The sequence below is a fragment of the Bos mutus genome, chromosome 16 (genome assembly GCF_027580195.1).
Source record: "Bos mutus isolate GX-2022 chromosome 16, NWIPB_WYAK_1.1, whole genome shotgun sequence".
NCBI lineage: Eukaryota > Metazoa > Chordata > Mammalia > Artiodactyla > Bovidae > Bos > Bos mutus.
The window spans coordinates 44,045,033-44,068,313 of NC_091632.1; the positions used below are offsets into that span (position 1 = coordinate 44,045,033).

Genomic DNA, 23,281 nt, shown 5'->3' on the forward strand with positions numbered 1-23,281 from the left:
AAGCCCACTGGCCAGCAGGTGGCATCAAGGAAAGCTGGAGGGGCAAGGAGATTTTATTGGTCATCCTTTTGGAGAGAACAGATTTCTCAAGACCCTCAACCACCCCCAAGACCAGCAGCTGAGAGGCCTGGGGAGGAGGCTGGGCTTGAGAGCTACTGGGGAGGCCAGAAAAAGAGTTCCTGTCCCAGAGCCTGGTACACATCCTTCCCTCCACCTCTCCCTTTGAACTAGTGCCAGGGGCTGGCCTTGGGCAGGGCTTGGAAAATGACCCATGAGACTAGATGCTAATGACTCCTGTTCAATCCGATACTAGGCCAAGGAAGACAGCATGAAGTGGGTATGAACTGAAGAGAGACACCAAGCTGACTTTTCTTGTGCCTCCCACCTGGTCACCCTCCCCCCAGTCTCCCACCTTGAGCCACTAGCACTAATCGTGGGCCCAAGAGAACTGGTACCGTAGACTAGGTGCTGCCTCACTCACCATCCTGCCTTCAGAAAGGAACAGGGCAGGGGATCAAGAGAGGCCAGGAAGGGAGCCCCCACACACGCCCTGTTCTGGCTTCTGGGCAGTTTGGGTGTCAGTCAGGCGCCAGGCTCAGCTCCCCATCCTTGGCCTCACAATCCCAGCCTTTGTCCCGCAGGTCCAGGCCCGGCTGGCTCTGCACCCGCCCAAGGGCCCCTGGAAACCAGAGCAGCTGGAACCCCACCAAGTATTTTTCCAGCCTGAGCCAGAGGCCCTCAAGAGATAGAGACTAAGCAAAGGGAGGGTGGTTCATTCATCCATTTGTTCATTCATTCCTTCCTCCGACAAATAATATTTATTGAACGCCCACAGTGGCAGGCACTGTGCTAGAGGACGAGTGCTAGGGGATTTAGTGGTCGGCCCAGTGCAGACCCACACCCTCACCCATCTTATTTTATGGATGCAAATATATACCAGCAAAACCTCTCTCTTCCTGTGTGGGGGCTGGGCTTAGAGTATGGGACAGAGAGGAGTGCGAGGGGGTGGGGAGGGTGAGGATGCTACTAAGGCCTATCTAATCCCGGGCCTCTGCCCTTCCAAGGCAGCTGGGAGAGGCTAGAGGACAGGTCACTCAGGGCTCCACCCACACGCTGCTGTTGGTCACCCGGGCCCCAAACCAGCCCTTCCAGTAGACGCAGTCCTGTCCCCCGTGCTCGAAGCGGACGAAGCGGACGCCGGGCCCATAGTCGGTGAAGGTGTGGGAGATCTGGGGATGGGGAGTTAGGAGAGGGTCAGACTCAGAGCCCTGGGGCCTCCCCCAGCCACCCCTACCCCGGCGCCCTGACTCTCCTCTAGTCCCCTGGACTTTTCAGCGCAGCATCCCTGCTCCGGGTCTCTCCTACTGTCAAGGCTAGCCCCGCCCACAAGCCCCGCCCCTCGCGTCCAGGCCCCGCCCGCCACCCTCCGGACTCCGAGCTCACCTCAATCCAGCCACCGTCGTCGCTGTCCGCCGGCACTGCCACCTGCCCGCTGTTGAACTCGGCCAGCACGTCCTCGTGCTCCGACAGCAGCTTCACGGTGAGCTCGTACAGGCAGCCGGCGTCTCTGCGACCAGAGTACCTACCCCGAGGGAGAGAGCGAGCGCCCCGGGCAGGCTTCAGCCCTGCAGAGCAGGTACTCTGGGGCCAGCTCTTAACGGAAATTAATCCTGCCGGCCCGTACTACCAATGACCCCATTTTACAGATAAGGCAACCAAGGACGGAGAGAGAAAATGACTTGCTCAAGGTCCGAACCCAATAACTAAATCCCAGATGGGCCAGACCGAACTTTGGGACCAAAACCAAACCTGCCGAGAAACTTCTTGTTTGGATCGCAGATGGATATTGAAAAACAAAACCAAAAAAGCTTGTCAACATTTAAAACTCAAGAGGGGAGGCAGATTTCCACCTTCTCCTGAAAACCCGTAGCCCATGTTGTCGCAGCCTCTAGAGTAGGGAGGCAGGGGTCCCTGAAGCGGAGTAGCCGGTTCCAGTTGGCCCTCGACCCCACTCCCCTAGCCCCCTGGCCGCTCACCAGTCCTTCACCACGATCGCCGGCTGAGTGGTGTCCAGTAGCTCCTCCCAGTAGCCCTCAGCCTGCAGATCAATTATCTGCGCTTTGCGACACCACCTGGGAGACTGGGGGTTAGGATGGAGTGGAGGCTCCTCCCCTCCCCTTCCCGTCCGTCCCCCTTCTTACTCGAAGGAGGAGGCGAAGTACTTCTTGACGCTCTCATCATGGATGAATTCCACCCCACAGTCTCCCGGCAGCTCCTCCACCCTCCAGCCGTCCCCACCGTGCTCCACGTCGCACCAGCCCTCCAGGTCCTCTGTAGGAACACGACAGCCCCATGCTGGCCACCCAGTCCCTGCGAGGGTGTGGGGAGACTGGCTCTTGCCCCCATCGTGGAGGGAGGGCAAATGTGGTCCTTGAACGTTGGGCAGAGGGAGGTGGGAACGGTGAGCACTTCTGGTTTTCCCCCGGATTTTCTCACGCTCTCGGGAGGGTCTTCCGTGGAACCTGTCTTGCCCCAGGTCCCCGGGGATGGAAGGATCCCCAAGGAAAGAGGACCCCCCCAAACCTAACCCAGGGAGCAAGACAGAAAGATAATACTACAGTACGTATTGGGGATACTCTGTGCTGGGCACAGCGCCAAGCACTTTATCTCATCTACCGCTCAAAGCAAGCTGGCCTTGTTACGGCCCATTGTATGGAAGGGGAAGCTGAGATCCCAAGGCCAGGGTGACAGGGCGCGACCCCTCACCTTCCCCACACGGGTTGCGCAGCAGGTTGCGCCGCCGCTTGCTGAGGAAGTAGAACTGCTGCCAGTGGTCGCGCTCGTCCTCGGGGCCGTCCTGGGGCACTAGACCCTCCTGCTGGCATTTGAGCAGCCACAGGGGGGCGCCGTCCACCAGCTCCTTCCAGCGCAGGCACACCAAGCGGCAGGCCTGCACCAGCTGGGCAGCCGGCAACTCGGCCAGCACACGCAGCAGCAGCGGCTCGGGCAGCTCGTCCAGGTATGCCGCCTCCTCCTCCCCGTCGTCCTCGGGTCGCTCCTCCCCGCCGTTCGCCTCCTCCCCGCCGTTCGCCTCCTCCTGCTGCTCTTCCGGGCTTGCCTCCTCCGGCTGGCCCACGCTCTCTGAGGGTGGGCGGGGCAGGGGTGCGGCTGAGACTCCCCACGACTGTCCCCCGCCGCGCCCCACAACCTCTATGTGAAGGGCATCGCCTCCACCCACGCTCCGACAGTCCGCAACTGGGGCCGGATTCCGTGACCCGAGAGTAGGGCCTTGTGGAGGAAGCCCAGGGGACCAGGGCCACCGACCAGCCCCAGGTCTGAAGAGTGGCCTCAGAGGACTGTTTCCCTTGCAGGGCCAGTACACCACATACATACCTGAGCCGAGAGCAATAACTGATGATATTTCTGACACATGGAAGTCCCTTATCCCTCCGAACAGCCCTCTGAGATCTCTGCTCCAGTCACCTCCTCAAAGGAGCCCTCCTGGACCTCCCCTATTACAAAGTCCTCTCACCTCACCGTTGGAAGTTCCGCCCTTCCTAGCTTTTATCTAACCCCTCCTGGGTTAGGAAGATCCCCTGGAGAAAGGAATGGCTACCTATTCCAGTATTCTTGCTTGGAGAATTCCATGGACTGAGGAGCCTTGAGGGCCTACAGTCCATGGGGTTGCAGAGTTGGACGTGACTGAGCGACTAACACTACCAACAGTTAGGCCCTATTTCATTCTAAGCATTTAAATTGCATTTACTCTTTAAATCATCACAGCATCTCTTCAAGGTTGTCGGTATTATCGTCCCATTCCATTGATGAGGAAACTGAGGCACTGAAAGGTGAAACCACCCAGGATCACACAGCAAATGAGTGACTGGAACCTGAATTTGAACCCAGGCAATGGGGCTTCCAAGGTGATGCTAGTGGTAAAGAACCCGCCTGCCAATGCAGGAGATACAAGAGATGTGAGTTCCATCCGTGGGTCAGGAAGATCCCCTGGAGAAGGGCATGGCAACCCACTCCAGTGTTCTTGCCTGAAGAATCCCATGGACAGAGGAGCCTGGTCACATGGGGTCAAAAAGAATCAGACATCACGGAGGCAACTGAGCACATCGTCAGGCTCCAGAGCTGCCTTTAACCACCAGAGCCTTGAGAAAATGATTCCTGGAGTTGGGAGTTATAATTTTGATTTCACAGGTGAAAATGCTCAGGCTCAGAGGTGTGGAATGACTTGTCAAAGGTCACAATGCTGGTATTCAGGCAGGGGACACAGGGACCTGAGGCCTGAAAGGAAGAAGAAACAGGGGCTTGGGGATGGGGGAGGGAGGCTCCTTAAAAGACAGTGTGTGTGTCAAACAGGGAGGTGTAATACGTACTTGGGAAGGAGGGTTTCTTCACTCCTTTTCCTATCCCTGGTCCTCAGCTCCCTTGTCTATAAAATAGGAATAATCCCTGTGCCAAGGCATTCAGATGGTACTGATGATCACCTCCACTGAGGAGTGGGCAAGGGCATTCTAAATTATGATAAGGACCCATGTCAGGAGCTGTGGGCTGAACTGTCTCTTGGATCCTGGCTGGCCTCAGCTGGGCCATTCACGCCTTGAATAAGCAGATACTGTGTGCCCAGTGTCCCTGGAGACGGTGGGGAGGAGATGGAGCCACTCTGAGTGATAGGGGAGGCCATTGCTCTCAGACGTAGGAAGGGGTGGGGAGGGTTCCTTAAGGGCTGGGCCCTGGAAAGCCAGGGCAGTGGTGAAAACAGGCCAGGCACCAGGGGAGGAACAGGTAGGGCCCAGACCCAAGGCTAGGGGTTGCCAGGACCTGGCCAGGTCCTTCACCTCCTCACATGCAGCATTCCCCACCCCTAAACCCCAGTCAGACCCCTGAGAGCCGAATCAGGGATTACCTCTTCAGAGCCCAGAGTACACAGAGAGTCCTCAGTATATCTTATTCAGTGGATCTTATTAGTTGGCACAGTTCCCTTCATTATTAGCTTTTTTTTTTTTTTCTTTTTTGCCACATCTTTATGATATGGTGCTTTACCCACCCCTCTGGCCAGGAGGAAACTGAGGCCCAGAGAGGCTTACTGGCCTCTCCCAAGTCACACCATAGAACTGTGGGGATGGCGGAGAGGAAAATGCCTGCCCTGAAGCCATGTCACCTGCCTGCCCTGCTGCCCACGGCTCTCCAGGGAGCTGGGCCCAGTGTCCTCACCTCTCTACCCCTCCCCCTGCCCTGCCCTGCCCTGGCCCTGGTGGACACCTGATGCTCCCCAGAAAGGTGCACCTCACCCAGTCCCCTCTCCTGGCCCCAGGCCTGGCACTCAAGGCCCCAGATCTGATTACAGGCCCCCCACCCCCTCTGGAGCAAATACAACTCCCCACATTGTTGCCTTCGGAAAGTTATCTGGGTCCTGGAAACTGCCTCCGAGGCTTATTCACTCACTTGGATTGGGCCCTTGAGTCCGGGGAATAGCTGGGCCCTGGGAAAAAGCAGGAACCCATTCTGGGTCCTATGAAAGGTGTGGCAAGGGGGCCATGGATTGGGAGCAAGAGCTGAAGGAGGTAGGATTTTCAGGGCTAGAGGCAACTCAGGCTAGAGGCTAGGGGGCAGGGCAACTCAGCCACCCTAGTGAGCATCACTGTTACCCATTGTCTCCCCCAAGCAATGGCCTCTCAGATGGGCCTGATGACAAAGGGGTGAGGGAATCTGGGAATGGGCAGGTCTTGTTTCTACCCTGACTCAGCAAGCACCCCCTCCAGGCCCAGCGGGAAGTCCTAGAGATGAGGAGGGGGTCTTTGGTGCCAGACAAGATGACTGGGCAGTCTCAAAGGGCTCTAAGCATCAGCTAGAGCTGATGCCTGAACTCTCTCACCACTGGCCTGGTGCCCACTGGGCATCCAGCCAACCAAATGAGGATAGCCCCTCCAGACAAGGGATCCCAGGAGGAAGGCTTGGATAAGGTAGGGAGAGGCCAGTAACCCCAAGAAATTCGTGGGGATTCAGACAACTCACGGCCCAGAGTTGGCAAATGCAAAAAGCTGATGGAATAAAAAGGCTTGTGGCCTCTTCCATGGCAGATGGGTCCCAGACCCCGGTCCAATTAGACCCTCAAGAAACCAGGAGGAGGAAGGAACATGGATCACTCCTATGATATCTGCGGATTAAATGGGACCCAGGAGTCCTCCCTTTGCCTGTCATCTCTCAAGGCCTCTGTACATCAAGATATCAGACAGAAGGCTGTGCTCCTTAGAGACTGTCTCAAGGGCTCCGCTTGGGTGAAAGTTTGCCGCTCTGGGTCTGGGGGGCCCCCTCGCTCTCTGATGCCCCCTCTCCGTAGCATTCGCCCGCCTGCCCCGGTCACCCCTCCTGGACTGAGAGAGTGGATCCAGTGGCGGCGGCTACCTGGGTCACCGTCTCCGTCCATCGTTGCGGAGGGCGTTCGCGAGAGGAGGAGGACCCGGAGCGCTGCGGGGCTGTCCGAGTCCCGCGGCGGCGGCGAGTCAAGGCGCTGCCCGCGTCTGAGTCGGGTCCCGGCGGACTGAGCCTTTTAAAGGCCCCCGCCTCCGCCCCCGCCCAGCGTTTGGCCCCGCGCCGGGACGCCCTGCAGTCCGGAGCGATCGGCTAGAGGCCGGAGGCTCTCGGTTCCTTGGCGGACCCAGGAGGCCTGGAAAGGTCGGGTTTTGTTTTTGTTTTTTAATGTAGGAGGAGGGGGAGCCCATTCCGGGCGTCTCCCAGCGCCCTCCTGGGGTGACTGCTCGGAGGAGGCGGTGCGGGGGCGGGTAGAGTCTGGCTCACGCGGAGGGTGCGGGGTGCGCGGCCCAGGCGGAGGAAGAGAACAGAAGCTCCTCCTGGCACCGCCCGCCCCCCCGCCGACCAGCGCCACCCCAGGTAATTTTCCTACATCGGTGAGGGGCGCGTCCCAAGCCTGATGCTCCCCAAGCGGCAGGGCCCGGAGCGGGCTGCGGGGGCGGGGCCAGGGCGGGGCTTGGTCGGCCGCGGAGGCGAGGCCGCACCCACCGCTACTGCAGGTCCAGGCAGGCTCAGCCCCGGCGGCCAAGCGGGATCGCACAGCGGCGGCCCAGCGCAGGTGACCGGTGGGAGTTGGCGCGGGGAGCGCCGGGGCGAGGATGCGGGTTCCGGGAGCCGGGGACCTCGGCGGTTCCGAGCCCCGCCGCAGTGTGCCGAGAGAGGCCCAGCGCGAACAAGGCCCAGGCGGCTGGGTTGCGCGGCGCGGCCTCGAGCGGCCGCGCGGGCGAGAGCCCCAAGTGGGGTCGCCATCGATGCGCAGGGGTCCAAGCCTAGACTTTGAAAGCCACAAGGAGAGATGGGAAGTCGAAGACGCGCGAGGGCACCTGGGCCTGGAGCCCAGCCACGGGGATGGGGGTGGGGGTATAGGAAAGGCGGCTCGCCCTCGCCTACCGCTTCTTCAGTCTCACCCAGGCAGGTCATTTCCTCCGTGGTCTCGGAAAAGTGGCTTGAGCCCTTTGGACGTCGGTCGAAGACAATGACAATTATGCTTTCCCCTCCTCTGTTTTGCCAGACAGGCTGCGGGGCTTTGCGTTCATATTTCCAGGCGAAAGACTGGCCTATTGAAAAAGGCTGGCTCTAGACTCAGAAAGGGCTCAGGCTCCTTTCCGCTGCTCCTGTCCGTTTGGCCTCGGGCAGACCCCACCTCTTCTGCCTCCTTCGCCTCCCTTAGGGGCTATTGTGAGGTGACAGTTAAAAACAAACAAACAAACAAACCAGAGCTCACCTTTTACTGAGCTTCTCCTGAGAGGGGTCCTTGAACCCTTTCCAGGAGGTAAGTACTGTTCCTAGCCCCATTTTACAGAGCAGGAAACTGAGGCTCAGAGAAGCCCGGTGACTTTCCTGAGACAATCAGTGGCAGAGCTGGGAGGAGAACCTCCACCACAGGGTGCTGCGACTACCTGGTTTCGGGAGGAGGCCAGGTCTGCAGTGTAGCTTGTCAACGCCCACAGGAGAGCTATGGCGGTGGGGAACATCAACGAGCTGCCTGAGAATATCCTGCTCGAGTTGTTCACACACGTGCCCGCCCGCCAGCTGCTCCTGCGCTGCCGCCTGGTCTGCAGCCTCTGGCGCGACCTCATCGACCTCGTGACCCTCTGGAAGCGCAAGTGCCTGCGCGAGGGCTTCATCACTGAGGACTGGGACCAACCCGTGGCCGACTGGAAGGTCTTCTACTTCCTCCGCAGCCTCCGCAGGAACCTCCTGCATAATCCATGTGCCGAAGGTGGTATGCTGACTGGCTCTGACATGCCCCCAAACACACACACTGTTGTGATGTCAGCTAACATTCATTAAGCACTTATTATGAGCCAGCCAGGCACTTTAGGGGGCTTAATGCCTTTCATCCTCTCACCTTAATCCTAAGAGGTAGGTGCTGTTAGGCACCCATCTTTCAGATGGGAAAACTGAGGCCAACAGTGGCATTTCCTATTCCACTCTATTACTCAGTGACCTTTCTGAGGAGAAGGAATGTTGGCCAGTTGGAACTAATTGTGCCCAGGACACAAGACCCAGAAGTCAGAACCATATTTTCTTGGCCTGGTTCCCAGACTCCAGGATTAAGCCTACTAGGAGTGTCCCAGAGGACAAAGGGGACTTTGCTCATGAAAGAGGGAGAGATCCAATCTTCTTTCCAACACATTCCAACCGCAGGCGAAACATGACTTCTGTGGTCATCCAGAGGCCCCCCTTTCTGTTGCTGTGTTGTAACTGATTAATTAGACACTGGGATGGGATGAGAACCTCATTCTCCATTATGTGGTCAAATTCTGGAGTGAAATAATAAAACCACCCAAAGCTGTCCAGAACTTTCAGATGCCTCCTCACTTGACTCCCCAACAGCTATGTTCTTGACCAGCAGTTGACATACCATGGTCCATAGGCCAAATCTGGCCCAGGAGCTAAGAAGAATTTCTAAGGTTTTATGTGATAGTCAATATGTAGCCCACAAAACCTGACACTTTGTGGAAAGACTTTTCCGGTCTCTGACCTGACCCCAGTTTACAGAGGATGAAACCAAGGCTCAGAGAAAGCAGCTTGCATAAGGTCACAGAGTCCAGTATTGGTAGAGCTGGGACTAGATCCAGATCTGCCTGGCGTCAGAGCATTCCCTAACAGAAGTCATCTGGTCATTCCCACTGTCAGGATTCCCAGTAGAAGTCAGTCATGGTGGCGCCTGGCACACTGGATGTGCAGGGTTCCCCAGCTGTGGGCTTGAGGGCAGCTGCTGAAATCCAGGGAGAAATGCTGGAAGCAAGGGGCCCTTGGGCACTGACCACTAGGGGGCCTCCCTTTGATGTGAACTCTGCTTTTCCGCCAGAGGGGTTTGAATTCTGGAGCCTGGACGTGAATGGAGGTGACGAGTGGAAGGTGGAAGATCTCTCCAAAGACCAGAGGAAGGAATTCCCCAATGACCAGGTCAAGAAATACTTCGTGACTTCTTATTAGTAAGATCCATGGGGTCTCGGGGAGGCGGGGGAAGCCCAAGTCACTGCACCTTGAGGACTCCTGCTCTGGGAAGGGCAGGCCTAGCCCTAGAGGGCCCTGGTAGCGAGCCCCAGCCCCTCCCACCCCTCCACCCACCCCCAGCACCTGCCTCAAGTCCCAGGTGGTGGATCTCAAGGCCGAAGGGTACTGGGAGGAGCTGATGGACACCACACGGCCAGATATCGAGGTCAAAGACTGGTGAGTGCCTGGGGCGGGGCCTTGGGCGGGGAGCCTGCCACTCAGGTGCCCCACCCCCACCCTGCCCTCCATTTCCAAGGCCCTAATGGGGCCTCCCTCTGCCTGCAGGTTCGCAGCCAGGCCAGACTGCGGGTCCAAGTACCAGCTGTGTGTTCAGCTCCTGTCGTCAGCACACGCACCTCTGGGGACCTTCCAGCCAGACCCAGCAATGATCCAGCAGAAGAGCGATGCCAAGTGGAGGGAGGTGTGTGAGTCGGGAAGGGGACGGGAGCACACTGTCCAAGGCTGAGACCGCAGTCACACAGGCCTGGGTTCAGATCCCAGTTCCACGGCTTCTGACCTAGGCTTTGGCTGCTCTGACCTTTAAAAGACTTCAGTGAAATGATGCTGGTAAAGATATGTTCAAAAAGGTTGACTACTACTAATTACTACCAGTTATAACTATTATCTAGGTCAGGGTTCAGTGATCTTTTTCTTAAAAGGCCAGATACAAATAGTTTAAGCTTTGCAGGCTGTATTGTCTCTGTCTCAACTACTCAGCTCATCAGCTCTGCCATTGTCATGAAAGCAGCTTTAGCAAATGGGCATGGCTGTGTTCCAATAAAACTTTATTTATAAAACCAGGTAGTGGGCCCCTAGACCAGTTTCCTAACTCCTGATCTAGACCAGTGATCTCCAGTAGAACTTTCTGCAGTGACAGAAACGGTCTGTCTGCCCTGTCCAGTTTGATAGCCCAGAGCCACACGCAACAACTTAAAGCTTAGTAAGAGCCAGTTTGTAGTGTAGCTGAGGAACTGAATTTTTAATTTTATCTAACACTAATTAATTTTAACTTAAATAGCCACATGTGCTCAGTGATGACTGGACATCTTTTGGCAGCTTGCAAAGTTTCCTTCAGTTCCTTTGAGCTGCACTTACATAATCCCATGGAGTGGATCTGGCAAGATTCTGCTTCATTTTACAGATGAGGAAATTGAGGCATAGACAAGGGAGGCAGTCTGCCCCAAATCAGAGTAAGGACTCAAATTCCATTCTCCTGACTCTGGGTCAAGCACTAAGCCCTCAGCCCATCCTGGCCCCATCATCCCCTCAGGCAGTACCACCCTCGGGGTCAACTCTCCTGACCACTCTCCTTACCTCCCCTGCCGCCCCCCCCACCAGGTCTCCCACACTTTCTCCAACTATCCGCCTGGCGTCCGCTATATCTGGTTTCAGCACGGCGGCGTGGACACTCACTACTGGGCCGGCTGGTACGGCCCGAGGGTCACCAACAGCAGCATCACCATTGGGCCCCCACTGCCATGACACCCCCGAGCCCCCAGCCACCTAATCCCAACTGAAAAACTGCTGTCAGAGAAGGGCTGGGCTTGGGAAAGGGAGGTGGAGGCCAGGCTCCCCCCGACTTCCTAGTTTATCTTTGCCCCCAACTCCCCAATTGCCACTTTGTGGAGCCTCTTTGTGCAGCCTTCATATGTTATGGGTAGCTAGTTCTCTGCCAGGGGTCTCAGTCTGAATGATGGGGCCCCTGAAGTTAGGGAGGTACAGGTCATTCCCCCAGGCTCCTCCCCCTGTCACCTCTGAGGGAGGGTCTCCAAGCTCTGCTGGTAACCCAGATCTGTGTGTCTACCTTCTCTCCCTGGGCCATTTTCTCACTGTCTTCTCTGAGAGCCCTCAGAGCAGGGACAGTCAGGATTTCCAGAAAGCCTGTGACTGCCCTATGTAGTACAGATGCTGGGAGGTGACCGTGTAGCTCAGACAGGTCTAGGAGTGGAAAGAGGGTTCTGCTGGCCCATCCTCTGCCCCTTTCTCTACCACCCTCAAACTCTCTCACTCTGTGCCCCTACTCAGGGAGGTGGCTTTGGCCCAGAGGCTCAGGCCTGGTCTGAGATAGTCAGGCCCAGTGGGGTGGGGTCCTGGCCAGGTCTAGATAGTCTTCACTGTCAGGGAAGCCCCAGAAGCCACATAGGTATTAAGTGGGGGCAGGGCTCTCCAAAAGACCCCCCTGGAATTCTGTGCAGGGTAAGCCAGGGCAGGGGGGTGGTGGGTGCCAGGACTGGTCCCTGAGAACTGGGATATGTGAACCCTGAATGAGTAGGATAGGGGTTTTCCAGAACCACCTGTCCACCTCCATGCCTAGACCATGCTTTCTGTAGCTTGGAGAGCATTCCAGGCCCCCACCCTACCCTCAGAACTACCATTCCCAGGACCTCCCCACCCTGTCTGCCCACATTCCCACCTCTCCCTCATGCTGGAAAGAGAGCTGTGCTCTGGTCTTACCCCTGCTGCATGTGGCCAAATAAAAGGTATTCCCAGCCCAACATGTGCCCTGTGTTTTCTGGGGGAAAATGGCAAACTTCATGGGAGGTCCTGCCTCTGACCTGCAGAAGGTACAACTTGTATGGCTCTGTCCAAGGTACAGAGAGGGGTTGACATTTCAGGAGCCAGACTTCGAAGAATGAGGGTCCTTGGACAGACCGTTGGAAGAGCTGCTGACCCCCACACTCCAGCAGCCCTCCAGTACTACTGGCTTCCTCTGGAGGCCTGGCCACCAGCTGGGGAGTGAGGCATGCAGGTTTCTTGGGCAGCTCTTGCCTACACCTCTTGCTGGGTCAGCAGTGCCACCACAGGCAGTACTTACTGCTGTTTTTCCCACTGCCCAGAGCTTTACTGACATTGGATAAAGCCTAAGAATTTATAGTGGCTCAGCTGGTCAAGAATCCGCCTGCAATGCAAAAGACCTGGGTTCGAACCCTGGGTTGGGAAGATTCCCTTGGAGAATCGAAAGTCTACCCACTCCAGTATTCTGGCCTGGAGAATTCCACGGACTGTATAGTCCATGGGGTCGCAGAGTCAGACACGACTGAGTGACTTTCACTTTCAAGAATTTATAAGGGTGCCTGGCACACAGTAGATGCTCAATAAGTACTGTTAGGTTGCATTATCTTCACTCAACAGTTAGCTAAATTAGGGCCTCAACCAGGGCAGGGACTGTTACTGACCAGGGTTTTCACTCTCCTTATCAACAGAAATTGATAAGATGCCAGATAAGAAGTTCAAATAAGCCTTTATTGGGACCTCCACTAGAGTTGGAGGGAAAGAAATCAAATAACAGGTTTCCTTGCTCCCTGGCTAGCTCCAGGAGTGCAGGGGTGGGAGCAGGTGTGGGGGTGGGGGGACTCAGCTCGGTGAGCTGGTTCCTTACATAGGGTGACGGTAGGGTTGTTAGGGGTGTGTCCAGGGCTTGGGCTGGAGGGGTGGCCTAGGTAGTTTGCCCACCCCTTTGGTGATGTGTGCGAGGGGGCATCTGTAGTATTTGCTTTTGCTCCCAGCTTTTCAGAAGTGACAACTGGATTTTTGGTCTTTTGTATCTAGTCCATAATTTCCCCCAACTTAGTGTGCAGGCAGTTATTTTCAGTGTCTTATAGTTTCTTTGTATTTTGTTGCTCAAGGGGACTTCTGAGCAGGTGCAAGCCCTGCAGCAAAGAGTCCCTGGTCCCACCCAGCCTGTCTCAGAACCACCACCCACTTAACTGTAGGGCAAGTCAGCAAAGGACACTCTGTCTTGGAGGAGACACAGCCCTGAGTTAACAGCCTAGCCTGGATCAGGCACCCCTGGGCAGTGCGGGCCTTTATGACCCTTTGTGATTGCCTGAAGTGTTGTTCTTCAGTTGCTCAGTCATGTCCGACTCTTGAGACCCTATGCACTGCAGCCCCTGGGCTCCTCTGTCCATGGGATTTCCCAGGCAAGAATACTGGAGTGGGCTGCCATGCCCTCCTTCAGGGGATCTTCCCAACCCAGGGATTTAACCCAGGTCTCCAGTTCGGCAGGAGGATTCCTTACCACTGAGCCACATGGGAAGCCCCTGAAGTAGGTGCTAATTATTTATTGAATAGAGAAAGTGAAAGTTGCTCAGTCGTGTCCGACTCTTTGCGACCCCATGAACTATACAGTCCATGGAATTCTCTAGACCAGAATACTGGAGTGGCTAGCCTTTCCCTTCTCCAGGGGATCTTCCCAACCCAGGGATCAAACCCAGGTCTCCCACATTACAGGCGGATTCTTTACCAGCTGAGCCACAAGGGAAGCCCTGAATAGAGAAAAGAATTAACTTAATCTTAACAAAAAAACACAGAGTGGATTACCTTTGAGTTAATTGAGGGCTACCCGAGAGATGGTAGGAGCCAAGCTCAAGGCCAGAGTTTCAGCAGTCTCCCTCCAGACCCACTTCGCTCCCGGAGTCCAGGGATCCCGGGTAGTTGTCTAAGGAGTGGCCCCAGAGGGGAGGAGCTGGGTCAGGAGGCTTCCCGGGAAGGAGGAGAGAAGGTCAGTCCCCGCCGCTGAGCCGCCCGCCGCCTAGAAGGGAACGCTTGAGGCCTGGAGCTCCCCTGACGCGGCCCCAGACTCCCTGGCACACGGTGGGTGAAGGGGTTCCGGCGCTGGGTTGGCGAGGTCTAGGAGCGGCCCAGAGGGAGGCGGCCGGAGCGCGGCGCGGTGACGCAGGCGCGGGGCGGGGCGAGAGCGCACGGCACCTAGGAGGCCGCAGGCTCCAGGCCGATACCGAGCTCCGGTCCCGCGGAGCGCTCCTTCCCGTGCCCAGGTCTCAGGCCAGCCGGGGGACGGGTAGGGGGGCGACAGGCGCGGGATGGGGCTTGGATGTCAGGCGCTGCGGGTCTCTGGGTCTCCCAATGTTGACCGAACCCGAGAACAACGTCACTTGCGGGCCGACACCCGCGGCAGGCGGAGAGAGACGGAGGGAGCCCCTTCCGGGCGTGGCGGGGCGTGGCGGGGGCGGAGCCAATCGCCGGGGTCTGGTCGCCGTGGCGCGTAATCCCTCGCCTCCCCACCTGGCTGTCCCGGAGCATCCTAGGCTTCCGGGGCCATTGCCGCCTCACCTCCAGAGCAGCACCCTGGCCAGGAGACAGTCTAGGGATTCTGGTCACCGTCACGCCCGCGGGGCCTGGGACGAGGCCAAACTTACCCAAGCCTCAGCTTCCGCTCTCGGAAATGGACTTAGTAACAGGGTCTCAAGGGGTTCTGGGGAGAGTCAATGGAGAAAAGGCTAGTGCGTGGCTTCTGGACTGGTACGCAGGAAGCCCAGTAGGTGCGAGAGGCTGCCTCCTAGCGCTGATGTAGACGTTTCCACTTAAAGAGTGCCCCAGGATGACCTTCACCCACCCCCACCCCCACCCCCACCCCCACCCCACCCCCACCCCCCACTACCCCCTCTGCAGTCAGGCTTTGGGAATGGGGTTCAGTAATAACATGGGTTGCCATGCCCTCCCTCAGGGGATCTTCTCGACCCAGGGATCGAACCCGCGTCTTTTATGTCTCCTGCTTTGGCAGGCAGGTTCTTTACCGCTAATGCCACCTGATGTTAGTCGCTCAGTCATGTCCAACTCTTTGCAACCCCACGGACTGTAGCCCACCAGTCTCCTCTGTCCATGGGATTCTCCAGGCAAGAATACTGGAGTGGGTTGCCATTTCCTTCTTCAGGGATCTTCCTGACCCAGGAATGAAACCTGGGTCTCCTACATTGCAGGCAGATTCTTTACTGTCTGAGCCACCTGGGAAGCCCAATATCATGGGACCAGACTTTGGACTACAGGTTAAGACACTTCTAACTTGGAGATACAACCAGTCCATCCTAAAGGAGATCAGTCCTGGATGTTCATTGGAAGGACTGATGTTGAAGCTGAAACTCCAATACTTTGGCCACCTGATGCGAAGAGCTGACTGATTTGAAAAGACCCTGATGCTGGGAAAGATTGAGGGCGGGAGCAGAAGGGAACAACAGAGGATGAGATGGTTGGATGGCATCACTGACTCAATGGACATGAGTCTGAGTAAACTCCAGGAATTGGTGATGGACAGGGAGGCCTGGCATGCTGTGGTTCATGGGGTTGCAAAGAGTCAGACACGACTGCGACTGAACTGAACTTTAAGCCCAGGGACTTTTATTTGGCCTAGACAATGCTTTTAGAAGTTACCAACTTTTAAAAATCGACAGATTTCATGTTTAAAAAAAAAATGTTTAAAATTTCTCCTGAAAAATGGGAAGACCTGGCCACAAGGAGTATTTTTCCATCATTGCCCAAAGGACCAGGGGACCATAGGAGCCAGGCTCGAGGCCAGAGTCTCAACAGGAAACTAGGGTAGAGGTCTAGGGAGTGGCCCCGCAGGACAGGGGCTAGGTCAGGAGGACTCTTTGCCTTCCCAGAGGGAGGAGGAAGCAGAGAGAAGGTGAGTCCTTGCAGGAGCTATATGTACCTTGTGGTGGTGGTGGTGGTGGTGGTTTAGTCACTAAGTTATGTCCACCTCTTTGCGACCCCATGGACTATAGCCCACCAGGCTCCTGTCCATGGACAAGAATAGTGGGTTGCCCACCAGGGGACCTACTTTATTTATCTGTTTATTTTTTTTTCTCTGCTGCCATGGAGTTGTGTTTTAGACAGCAGCCCACCAGGCTCCCCTGTCCCTGGGATTCTCAGCAAGAATACTGGAGTGGGTTGCCATTTCCTACTCCAGGGGATCTTCTCGACCTGGGGAAAAGTACTTTATTTATCTGTTTATTTTTTTCTCTGCTGCTGCTAAGTCGCTTTAGTTGTGTCCGACTGTGCAACCCCATAGACAGCAGCCCACCAGGCTCCCCTGTCCCTGGGATTCTCCAGGCAAGAACACTGGAGTGGGTTGCCATTTCCTTCTCCAATGCATGAAAGTGAAAAGTGAAAGTGAAGTCGATCAGCCATGTCTGACTCTCAGGGACCCCATGGACTGTAGCCCACCAGGCTCCTCCGCCCATGGGATTTTCCAGCCAAGAGTACTGGAGTGGGGTGCCATCAACTTTTCCGATTTTTTTTTTTTTCCTCTAGGATTAGTAAAATGCTTCTTCCTGGGCAGGTGCCAGTGTGCCCACCCTCATTTTTTATGGGATGAATGTGTTGAGAAGACTGTGAACAGTGTGAAAATTAATAAAGGGAAACTGATAGTACAATCCCAGCATCAAGAGGCATACTGGGCATTTCTGGCAGAAAGTGACAATACTGCTGCAAACAGAAAGCAAAAAAGATCTTCTCCTTGTTTGGCAACAGCTCAGCCAGTGAGAGACTAACAACTCAACCAATGGCAAGCCATTATGCTTCCAACTCCTAGTATCTTCCAGTGAATTTTTTTGTTTATAACAGCCCCACCCAACTTTCCCTTCTCCTCTATAAAAATTAGAGTCCCTTCTCCTTTACCGGAGTACGACTTGTAAGTAGCTTGCTGAAGTTGCATAGCCTGAATTGCAGTTCTTTGCTGCTCCAAAATAAACCGGTTTTGCTAGTAAAAAAAGTGACCATTTTACTGTTTTAGGTTAACTTACACGGAGGTTTCACGGAGATCCAGAGAAGATCTTCCAACAACTCCAAGGCTGGTGAGCAAACAAGTGCCGCAACTCAAGGAACCCACTGGGCTCACTACTTTCTTGCCAGCCTGGCAGTTTGAGGGTAAGTTTTCCTCCTGGATCCGAGCTCCGCTCTTTCTGCAGCTCTCCAGGCTTTATTTGGGGGCTTCCCTAGTAGTTTCAGACAGTAAAGCATCCGCCTGTAATGCAGGAGCCCCGGGTTCGATCCCCAGGTCAGGAAGACCCCCTGGAGAAGAAAATGGCAACCCACTCCAGTATTCTTGCCTGGAAAATCCCTATGGACAGAGGAGTGTGGCGGGCTACAGTCCATGCAGTAGCAGAGTTGGACACAACTGATCGACTAACACACAGGCTTTATTTGGAATCAGTTTGAAGGTGCCATCCTTTTTTATTAAGGCCTTGTTTGTCTGTGCATACTTAGTTAGCCCTTAGGCCTCACTCCATGTTGAAATCAGACTGTTCCTAACTGTGCTAGCTTCCAGTCCAACTACTTTTAGAACCAGGCTTTTCCTATTGAAACTGTGCTGATATTTGGCCTGGGGGCTGTTTAAGAATGATTCTTTTGCTCCAGAGAAAAAGCCCTGAAAAATGGGATCCTAGTTATACAAAAATGTTTTGACGGTGCTCCCCTTTTCAGGGACCTGAGGCAATTTTATGTTAAAAGAAAAAAAAAACCTACTGTCTCTCCTTGTAAGCATTTTTAACTAAATGGACCAACTGAAACAGATGTAATTTAGAACATCAGTGACCAACGTAGGAAACTTTTGAACTCCCCAGATTTCCTTTCTTAAAATTGTTCAAAGTAACTGAGGCAAACATTAAAGACAAAACAGTTTCTGAGGCCTTTTTTCCCCTGCCCTCTCTTCTTCGTCTGTGGATGCTGGCTCCCCAATGCTCCCTTGCTCTGAACCTATCGGAACATGCTCCTTAAAGTCAATCTTCTGAGGATTGAAATAAATCCCAGATTACCTATGTTCCCTGGACCAATTGTGAGCCATAGTTAAAGCGTTTCCTAAAGTAACAGAGGATCCCCCATAGGTTTGCCGGAGATTTTAATACAGTTTTTCAAACCTGCCAGTCTGGTTTCTCAGATTGATATCAATCCATGTGCTTGTTGGTGAGTGTCAAGTAAGCACTGGATGAAAGTAGCCCCATGGGAACATTCTGGAAGGGTTTTAGTAGAGCAAAACCCTACCTTTTGGCAAGAGGCTAGAACACTCATTGAAAACCTCCACTGAGCAATGACAGTAGCTTTTCCTAAGCTTATTGACTGGAACGAGATGCAGCCTTACACACAAAAATCTGATGATTATTCTGTTCATGATTAGTCTAACCGACCTAAGGTTAATTTTTTAAAATATATGTATTTTATTGACATATAATTGACTTACAGTGTTTCAGGTGCACAACAAGGTTGTTCAGTGATACAAATACACATATTATTTTTGAAATTATTTTCCATCATGTGTTATTACAAGATATTGACTATAGTTCACTATGCTACATAGTAAACCTTTGTTGCATATCTATTTTTTAATTAAAAATCTAGCATTCTATTCATACTAAGTCAAACAAGTGGAATCAAAATGTCATAAATTTTTCAGTTGGGCAAAAATGTGTAAGTTTTCTAAAGTATATATAATACATATTTGTATATGTATACAAAAGCTTTTCTACTACACTTGATAAAGGCTTGAGAAAGAACATCAAAAAAAAAGAGATGGAGATATTGGAGAACATAAACTAGATGAAATGGGAACACTGAATATGAAATAGAAAAAGTGAAACAAACTAGATACAAGTAAAAGATCATCATATAGCCCAGTTGTTTTTAAACAGTGACTGCCCATTAGAAGCATTTCTGGTGCTCTGGAGGGAAAAAGCAATCTCTGAGCATTTGTATGATTTCAGGTTATTTTAAAAGAAATATTCAACTTCCTTCGGATGTTGAGTCCCCTTGGGTAACTGTTACTTCCATGTTTATTAATGGACTGGACTGGGATCTTTTTATTTTAGTTAAAAGCATGAGAATGGAATGGGAAACTGTGTCCACTCTTAGATTCATTTGGTAAATCAGATTACTTGCTTCCTAAATGAGCCACCAGAAAGAAAGGCCTCTAAAATTCTTAATCTTCAGCTCCAGCAAGTGAAGGTCCCTAAACAGATCCAAAACCTTCTAGTTTCTGGTATTGCAGAGAATCAGAGTATCAGAAAAAAGATTTTTACCCATTTAAGCATTTCAGGAGCTTTCAGTCTTCTCATCACGTCTCTCATCAGCCTTTCTAGTATCCTTCTAATGCCCAGTGAGAGGGCTCCAAGAACTACAGGGGCTTTTCCCAATCCTCCCTGTTGATCAGCTCGACAATCTCACTGCTGGGCATACACACCGAGGAAACCAGAATTGATAGAGACACGTGTACCCGAATGTTCATCACAGCACTGTTTATAATAGCCAGGACATGGAAGCAACCTAGATGTCCATCAGCAGATGAATGGATAAGAAAGCTGTGGTACATATACACAATGGAGTATTACTCAGCCATTAAAAAGAATACATTTGAATCAGTTCTAATGAATCAGTTCTAATGAGGTGGATGAAACTGGAGCCTATTATACAGAGTGAAGTAAGCCAGAAAGAAAAACACCAATACAGTATGCTAACACATATATATGGAATTTAGAAAGATGGTAACGATAACCCTGTATGCGAGACAGCAAAATGCGAGACACAGATGTATAGAACAGTCTTTTGGACTCTGTGGGAGAGGGAGAGGGTGGGTTGATTTGGGAGAATGGCATTGAAACATGTATAATATCATATAAGAAACGAATCGCCAGTCCAGGTTCAATGCAGGATACAGGATGCTTGGGGCTGGTGCACTGGGATGACCCAGAGGGATGGTATGGGGAGGGAGGTGGGAGTGGGGTTCAGGATTGGGAACACATGTACACCCGTGGCGGATTCATGTTGATGTATGGCAAAACCAATACAATATTGTAAAGTAATTAGCCTCCAATTAAATAAATCTAAATTTAAAAAAAAAAAAAAAAAGAAACATCTCTCCAGATTAGGAAGGAATTTCTGTCCTTACTGAGAGCAGAGCCACACTCTTGGAGCTCAGCCCCACTGCAGAGAACTAATACAGTTCAGATAGGGGATCTCTAATAACCTTCATCAGGCTCCTGTCTCCAAGCCTTCTCCCTTTTGTTTGGGCCTTTTGAGAGATACACACCCATTCTCTTAGCTCCTCCAACTCCATTCATTATTAGGTTAAGGCTTCTTGGAAGAGTATTATACCAGAATTTCTTCCTCCCAAAAGGTGGAAATAATTCTAGAATTTGACACTAGCCATCAAAATAGCCAGCCAGGTAAATGAAAAGACCTTTTGATATCTTTTATTTGTTCTGTGTCTAACAGTACAGGGGCTGATTCTGAAAATACCAATTGTTTGTCCCTGATCAATCAACTACCACCCTCCTTAAGGGCCAAATCTCAAACTGATACTGGCAAAATTCACAGTGTACCTCCATTAAGATTCAAATAGATCCCTCTAAACTCTCCAGAATTAATCAATAGTCTATAAGTAAAAAAGCCCTTCAAGGTGTAAAGCCCATAATAGAAGATTTCAAGGCTCATGGTCTCATTATCCATTGCAATAGTCCCTGTAATACCCCTATTTTACCCGAGGGGTAAAACCCAGGTGCTGAAGATGGCTTGTCCAGGACCTCCAAGCATCAAACACTGCTATCTCTCAACACCCAGTTATTCCTAACCCCCACATGCTACTGACGTCTGTTCCCTGTGGAAGCAAGTTTTTCACTGCGATTGATCTATGCATGTATTTTTCAGTACTCCAGTTGATAAAACTAACCAGTAATCTTTTTGCCTTCACCTGGAATGGACAACAGTACACCTGTACAGTGATGCCCCAGGGTTTCACAGAAAGTCCTTACTTTTCACATTTCTTGAAAGCTGATTTAGATGATATAAAGTTTTCTACAGATTCTCCTTTGTTAAAATACATAGATGACTTGCTCTTGTGCTCTCCTTCTCAAACCTCCTCACAGGAAGACAGCATTCACTTGCTAAAACTTTGAAACATAAAGTCTCCAAAGAAAAACTGCACTTTGCTCAATTTCAGCTTTGATATCTAGATCACTTGATCTCAGAACAGGGACTATGTTTAGATCCAGATAGGCTCCATAATGGCTTCTTAGGTGGCACTGCTGATAAAGAACCCACCTGCAAATGCAGGAGATGGAAGAGATGTGAAGTTCCATCTCTGGGTTGAGAAGGTCCCCTGGAGGAGGGCATGGCAACCCACTCCAGTATTCTTCCCATGGACAGAGGAGCTTGGCAGGCTACAGCCCATAGAGTTGCAAAGAGTCAAACAAGACTGAAGTGACTTACACTTGCACAACAGGCTCCATGACATCCTAAACTTCCCCAAATCAAAAACTAAGCACCAGTTATGAGGCTTTCTCAGCTCTCTAGTTACTATTGAAATCAGATTCCAAATTTCTCTCTATGGCTCAGCCCTTACGTGATTTATTAAAAACCGGTAAAGTTGACTCCGTTAATTGGACAGGTCAAGATGATACAGCTTTTGAAGACTTAAAGAAAATCTTAATGAGACCACCTGCACTTGAACATCCTAATCACCAGCTTCCCATTTTCCTCTTTGTGTATGAGAAGGCAGGGACTGTCCTCAGACCACTCACCCAAAAACATGGGGACCATCATCGACCTGCAGGGTTTTGTAGCCAACAGCTGGACCCTGCAGTGCAGGAATACCTCCCCCCGACCTCCACCCATGTCTCAGCCATTCCTGCCACTGCCCTCTGCTTAAGGCCACTGAAGAGATAACCATGGGATTCCATTCAACCACGTTTGTACCCCAGGTAGTGGAAGCCCTCCTGAATTCTCATCCACTCAACACTTTTCAGTCAGTTGCCTCACCTCGTATGAAATCCTTTTGCTGACTGCTCCCCACATAACCCTTTCACATTTACTAACTTCAGCCCAGCTGCTCTTCTCCCCTCCTTCACCACGAAACCCCTGCACTACCTGACCCTCACAGGTCACTCTTTGACTCCACATAATCATTTAGAGGAGATACCTCTAATCACTGCAGATTTTTCATGGTTTACTGATGGTCCTTATTTAAAGGGAGAAAATGGTAAATACTGTGCTGTGTATGCTATTACAACTCCTTTTGATATTGTTGAAGCAACACCTTTGTTCATTGTTCACTGGCTAAATCCTGTCTGACTTTTTGTCACCCCATGGACTACAGTATGCCAGGCTTCCCTGTCTTTCACTGTCTCCCAGAGTTTGCTCAAACACATGTCCATTGAGTCAGTGATGCGATCCAACCATCTCATCCTCTCTTGCCCTCTTCTCCTCCTGCCCCCAATCTTTCCCAGCAACAGGGTCTTTGCATTAGGTGGCCAAAGTACTGGAGCTTCAGCATCAGTCCTTCCAGGGAATATTCAGGGTTGATTTCCTTTAGGATTGACTGGTTTGATCCCCTTGGAACATCTTTACCTATGGCTTAATTACCCTACAGGTTGAACTATATGTTCTCATGGAGGCTTCAAAGTTTAGCCAAGGCAAAACTGCTTACATTTATACTGACAGTATGCCTTTGGAGCAGCCTATGACTTTGAGATAACATGTGACCCCCTGGCCTATAGCCTGCCAGGTTCTCCTGTCCTTAGGATTTTCCAGGCAAGAATCCTGGAGTGGGTTGCCATTCCCTCCTCCAGGGGATCTTCCCAACCCAGGGATCAATCCTCCGTCTCCCATTTACCACTGAGTCACTGCGCAAGTCCCCACAGCTGATAAGAGATATATTTTAATATTGTGTGTGTTAGTCACTCAGTTGTGTCCGACTCTTTGCAACCCCATCAACTACAGCTCGATAGGCTCCTCTGTCCATGGGATTCTCCAGGCAAGAATACTAGAGTAGGTTGCCATTTCCTTCTCCAGGGGATCTTCCCGACCCAAGGATCGAATGCAGGTCTCCTGCACTGAAGGCAGATTCTTTACCATTTGAGCTGCCTGAGGAGCTCAGAAAAACAAAAATCTAAGTACATCAGCTACTGGAATACTGGAGTGGGTTGCCATGCCTTCATTGAGGGGATCTTCCCAA

At 52.4% G+C, this 23,281-nt stretch overlaps 3 protein-coding genes across 13 annotated transcripts in view; 2 read left to right on the forward strand and 1 right to left on the reverse strand.

The window, feature by feature from the left end:
* FBXO2 (F-box protein 2) lies at positions 1-14,145 on the reverse strand. 2 transcript variants are annotated; one of them, XM_070385232.1, is made up of 7 exons: positions 13,867-14,145; positions 7,449-7,598; positions 2,767-3,141; positions 2,202-2,331; positions 2,037-2,132; positions 1,444-1,582; positions 1-1,229 (listed from the first exon to the last, which is right to left on the reverse strand). In XM_070385232.1, exons 2-7 carry the CDS (start codon positions 7,459-7,461, stop codon positions 1,095-1,097), a joined length of 888 nt encoding a protein of 295 aa, XP_070241333.1. In that variant the 5' UTR covers positions 7,462-7,598; positions 13,867-14,145; the 3' UTR covers positions 1-1,094. The 2 variants fall into 2 exon arrangements, with proteins under 2 accessions (XP_070241333.1, XP_005901369.1); XM_005901307.2 differs by lacking the exons at positions 7,449-7,598; positions 13,867-14,145 and adding an exon at positions 6,415-6,549 and having other exon boundaries at positions 3-1,229.
* On the forward strand, positions 6,598-11,511 carry FBXO44 (F-box protein 44). Of its 4 annotated transcripts, none has more exons than XM_070385243.1 (6): positions 6,598-6,684; positions 7,992-8,266; positions 9,359-9,485; positions 9,628-9,723; positions 9,832-9,967; positions 10,885-11,511. In XM_070385243.1, the coding sequence occupies exons 2-6, from the start codon at positions 7,999-8,001 to the stop codon at positions 11,026-11,028; spliced, it is 771 nt and encodes a 256-aa protein (XP_070241344.1). In that variant the 5' UTR covers positions 6,598-6,684; positions 7,992-7,998; the 3' UTR covers positions 11,029-11,511. The 4 variants fall into 4 exon arrangements, with proteins under 4 accessions (XP_070241344.1, XP_070241343.1, XP_070241342.1 ...); XM_070385242.1 differs by lacking the exon at positions 6,598-6,684 and adding an exon at positions 6,694-6,900; XM_070385241.1 differs by lacking the exon at positions 6,598-6,684 and adding an exon at positions 6,971-7,099.
* The window catches only part of FBXO6 (F-box protein 6), an 18,013-nt gene continuing 8,752 nt past the window's right edge, over positions 14,021-23,281 (forward strand). For 3 of the 7 annotated variants that reach the window (XM_070385234.1, XM_070385233.1, XM_070385239.1), the window contains exons 1-2: positions 14,208-14,321; positions 17,075-17,208. The gene's annotated coding sequence lies outside the window, so the exon portion shown is untranslated. Of the gene's footprint in view, positions 14,140-14,206; positions 14,345-15,017; positions 15,965-17,074; positions 17,209-23,281 lie in introns of those variants that run through there. The other 4 variants (XM_070385235.1, XM_070385240.1, XM_070385238.1 and 1 more) reach the window with 4 other exon arrangements.

What these genes read in the sequence shown, in the direction of transcription:
- FBXO2 (XM_005901307.2), bottom strand. Translation starts at nt 6,436, where the DNA reads ATGGACGGAGACGGTGACCCAG. An exon ending in GGACGGAGACGGTGACCCAG is followed by an intron (nt 3,142 to 6,414) that starts GTAGCCGCCGCC and finishes GCCCACCCTCAG; the next exon opens with AGAGCGTGGGCCAGCCGGAG. An exon ending in TACTTCGCCTCCTCCTTCGA is followed by an intron (nt 2,133 to 2,201) that starts GTAAGAAGGGGG and finishes CCAGTCTCCCAG; the next exon opens with GTGGTGTCGCAAAGCGCAGA.
- FBXO44 (XM_070385243.1), top strand. Translation starts at nt 7,999, where the DNA reads ATGGCGGTGGGGAACATCAACGAGCTGCCTGAGAATATCCTGCTCGAG. An exon ending in TAATCCATGTGCCGAAGGTG is followed by an intron (nt 8,267 to 9,358) that starts GTATGCTGACTG and finishes CTTTTCCGCCAG; the next exon opens with AGGGGTTTGAATTCTGGAGC. An exon ending in GCGATGCCAAGTGGAGGGAG is followed by an intron (nt 9,968 to 10,884) that starts GTGTGTGAGTCG and finishes CCCCCCCACCAG; the next exon opens with GTCTCCCACACTTTCTCCAA.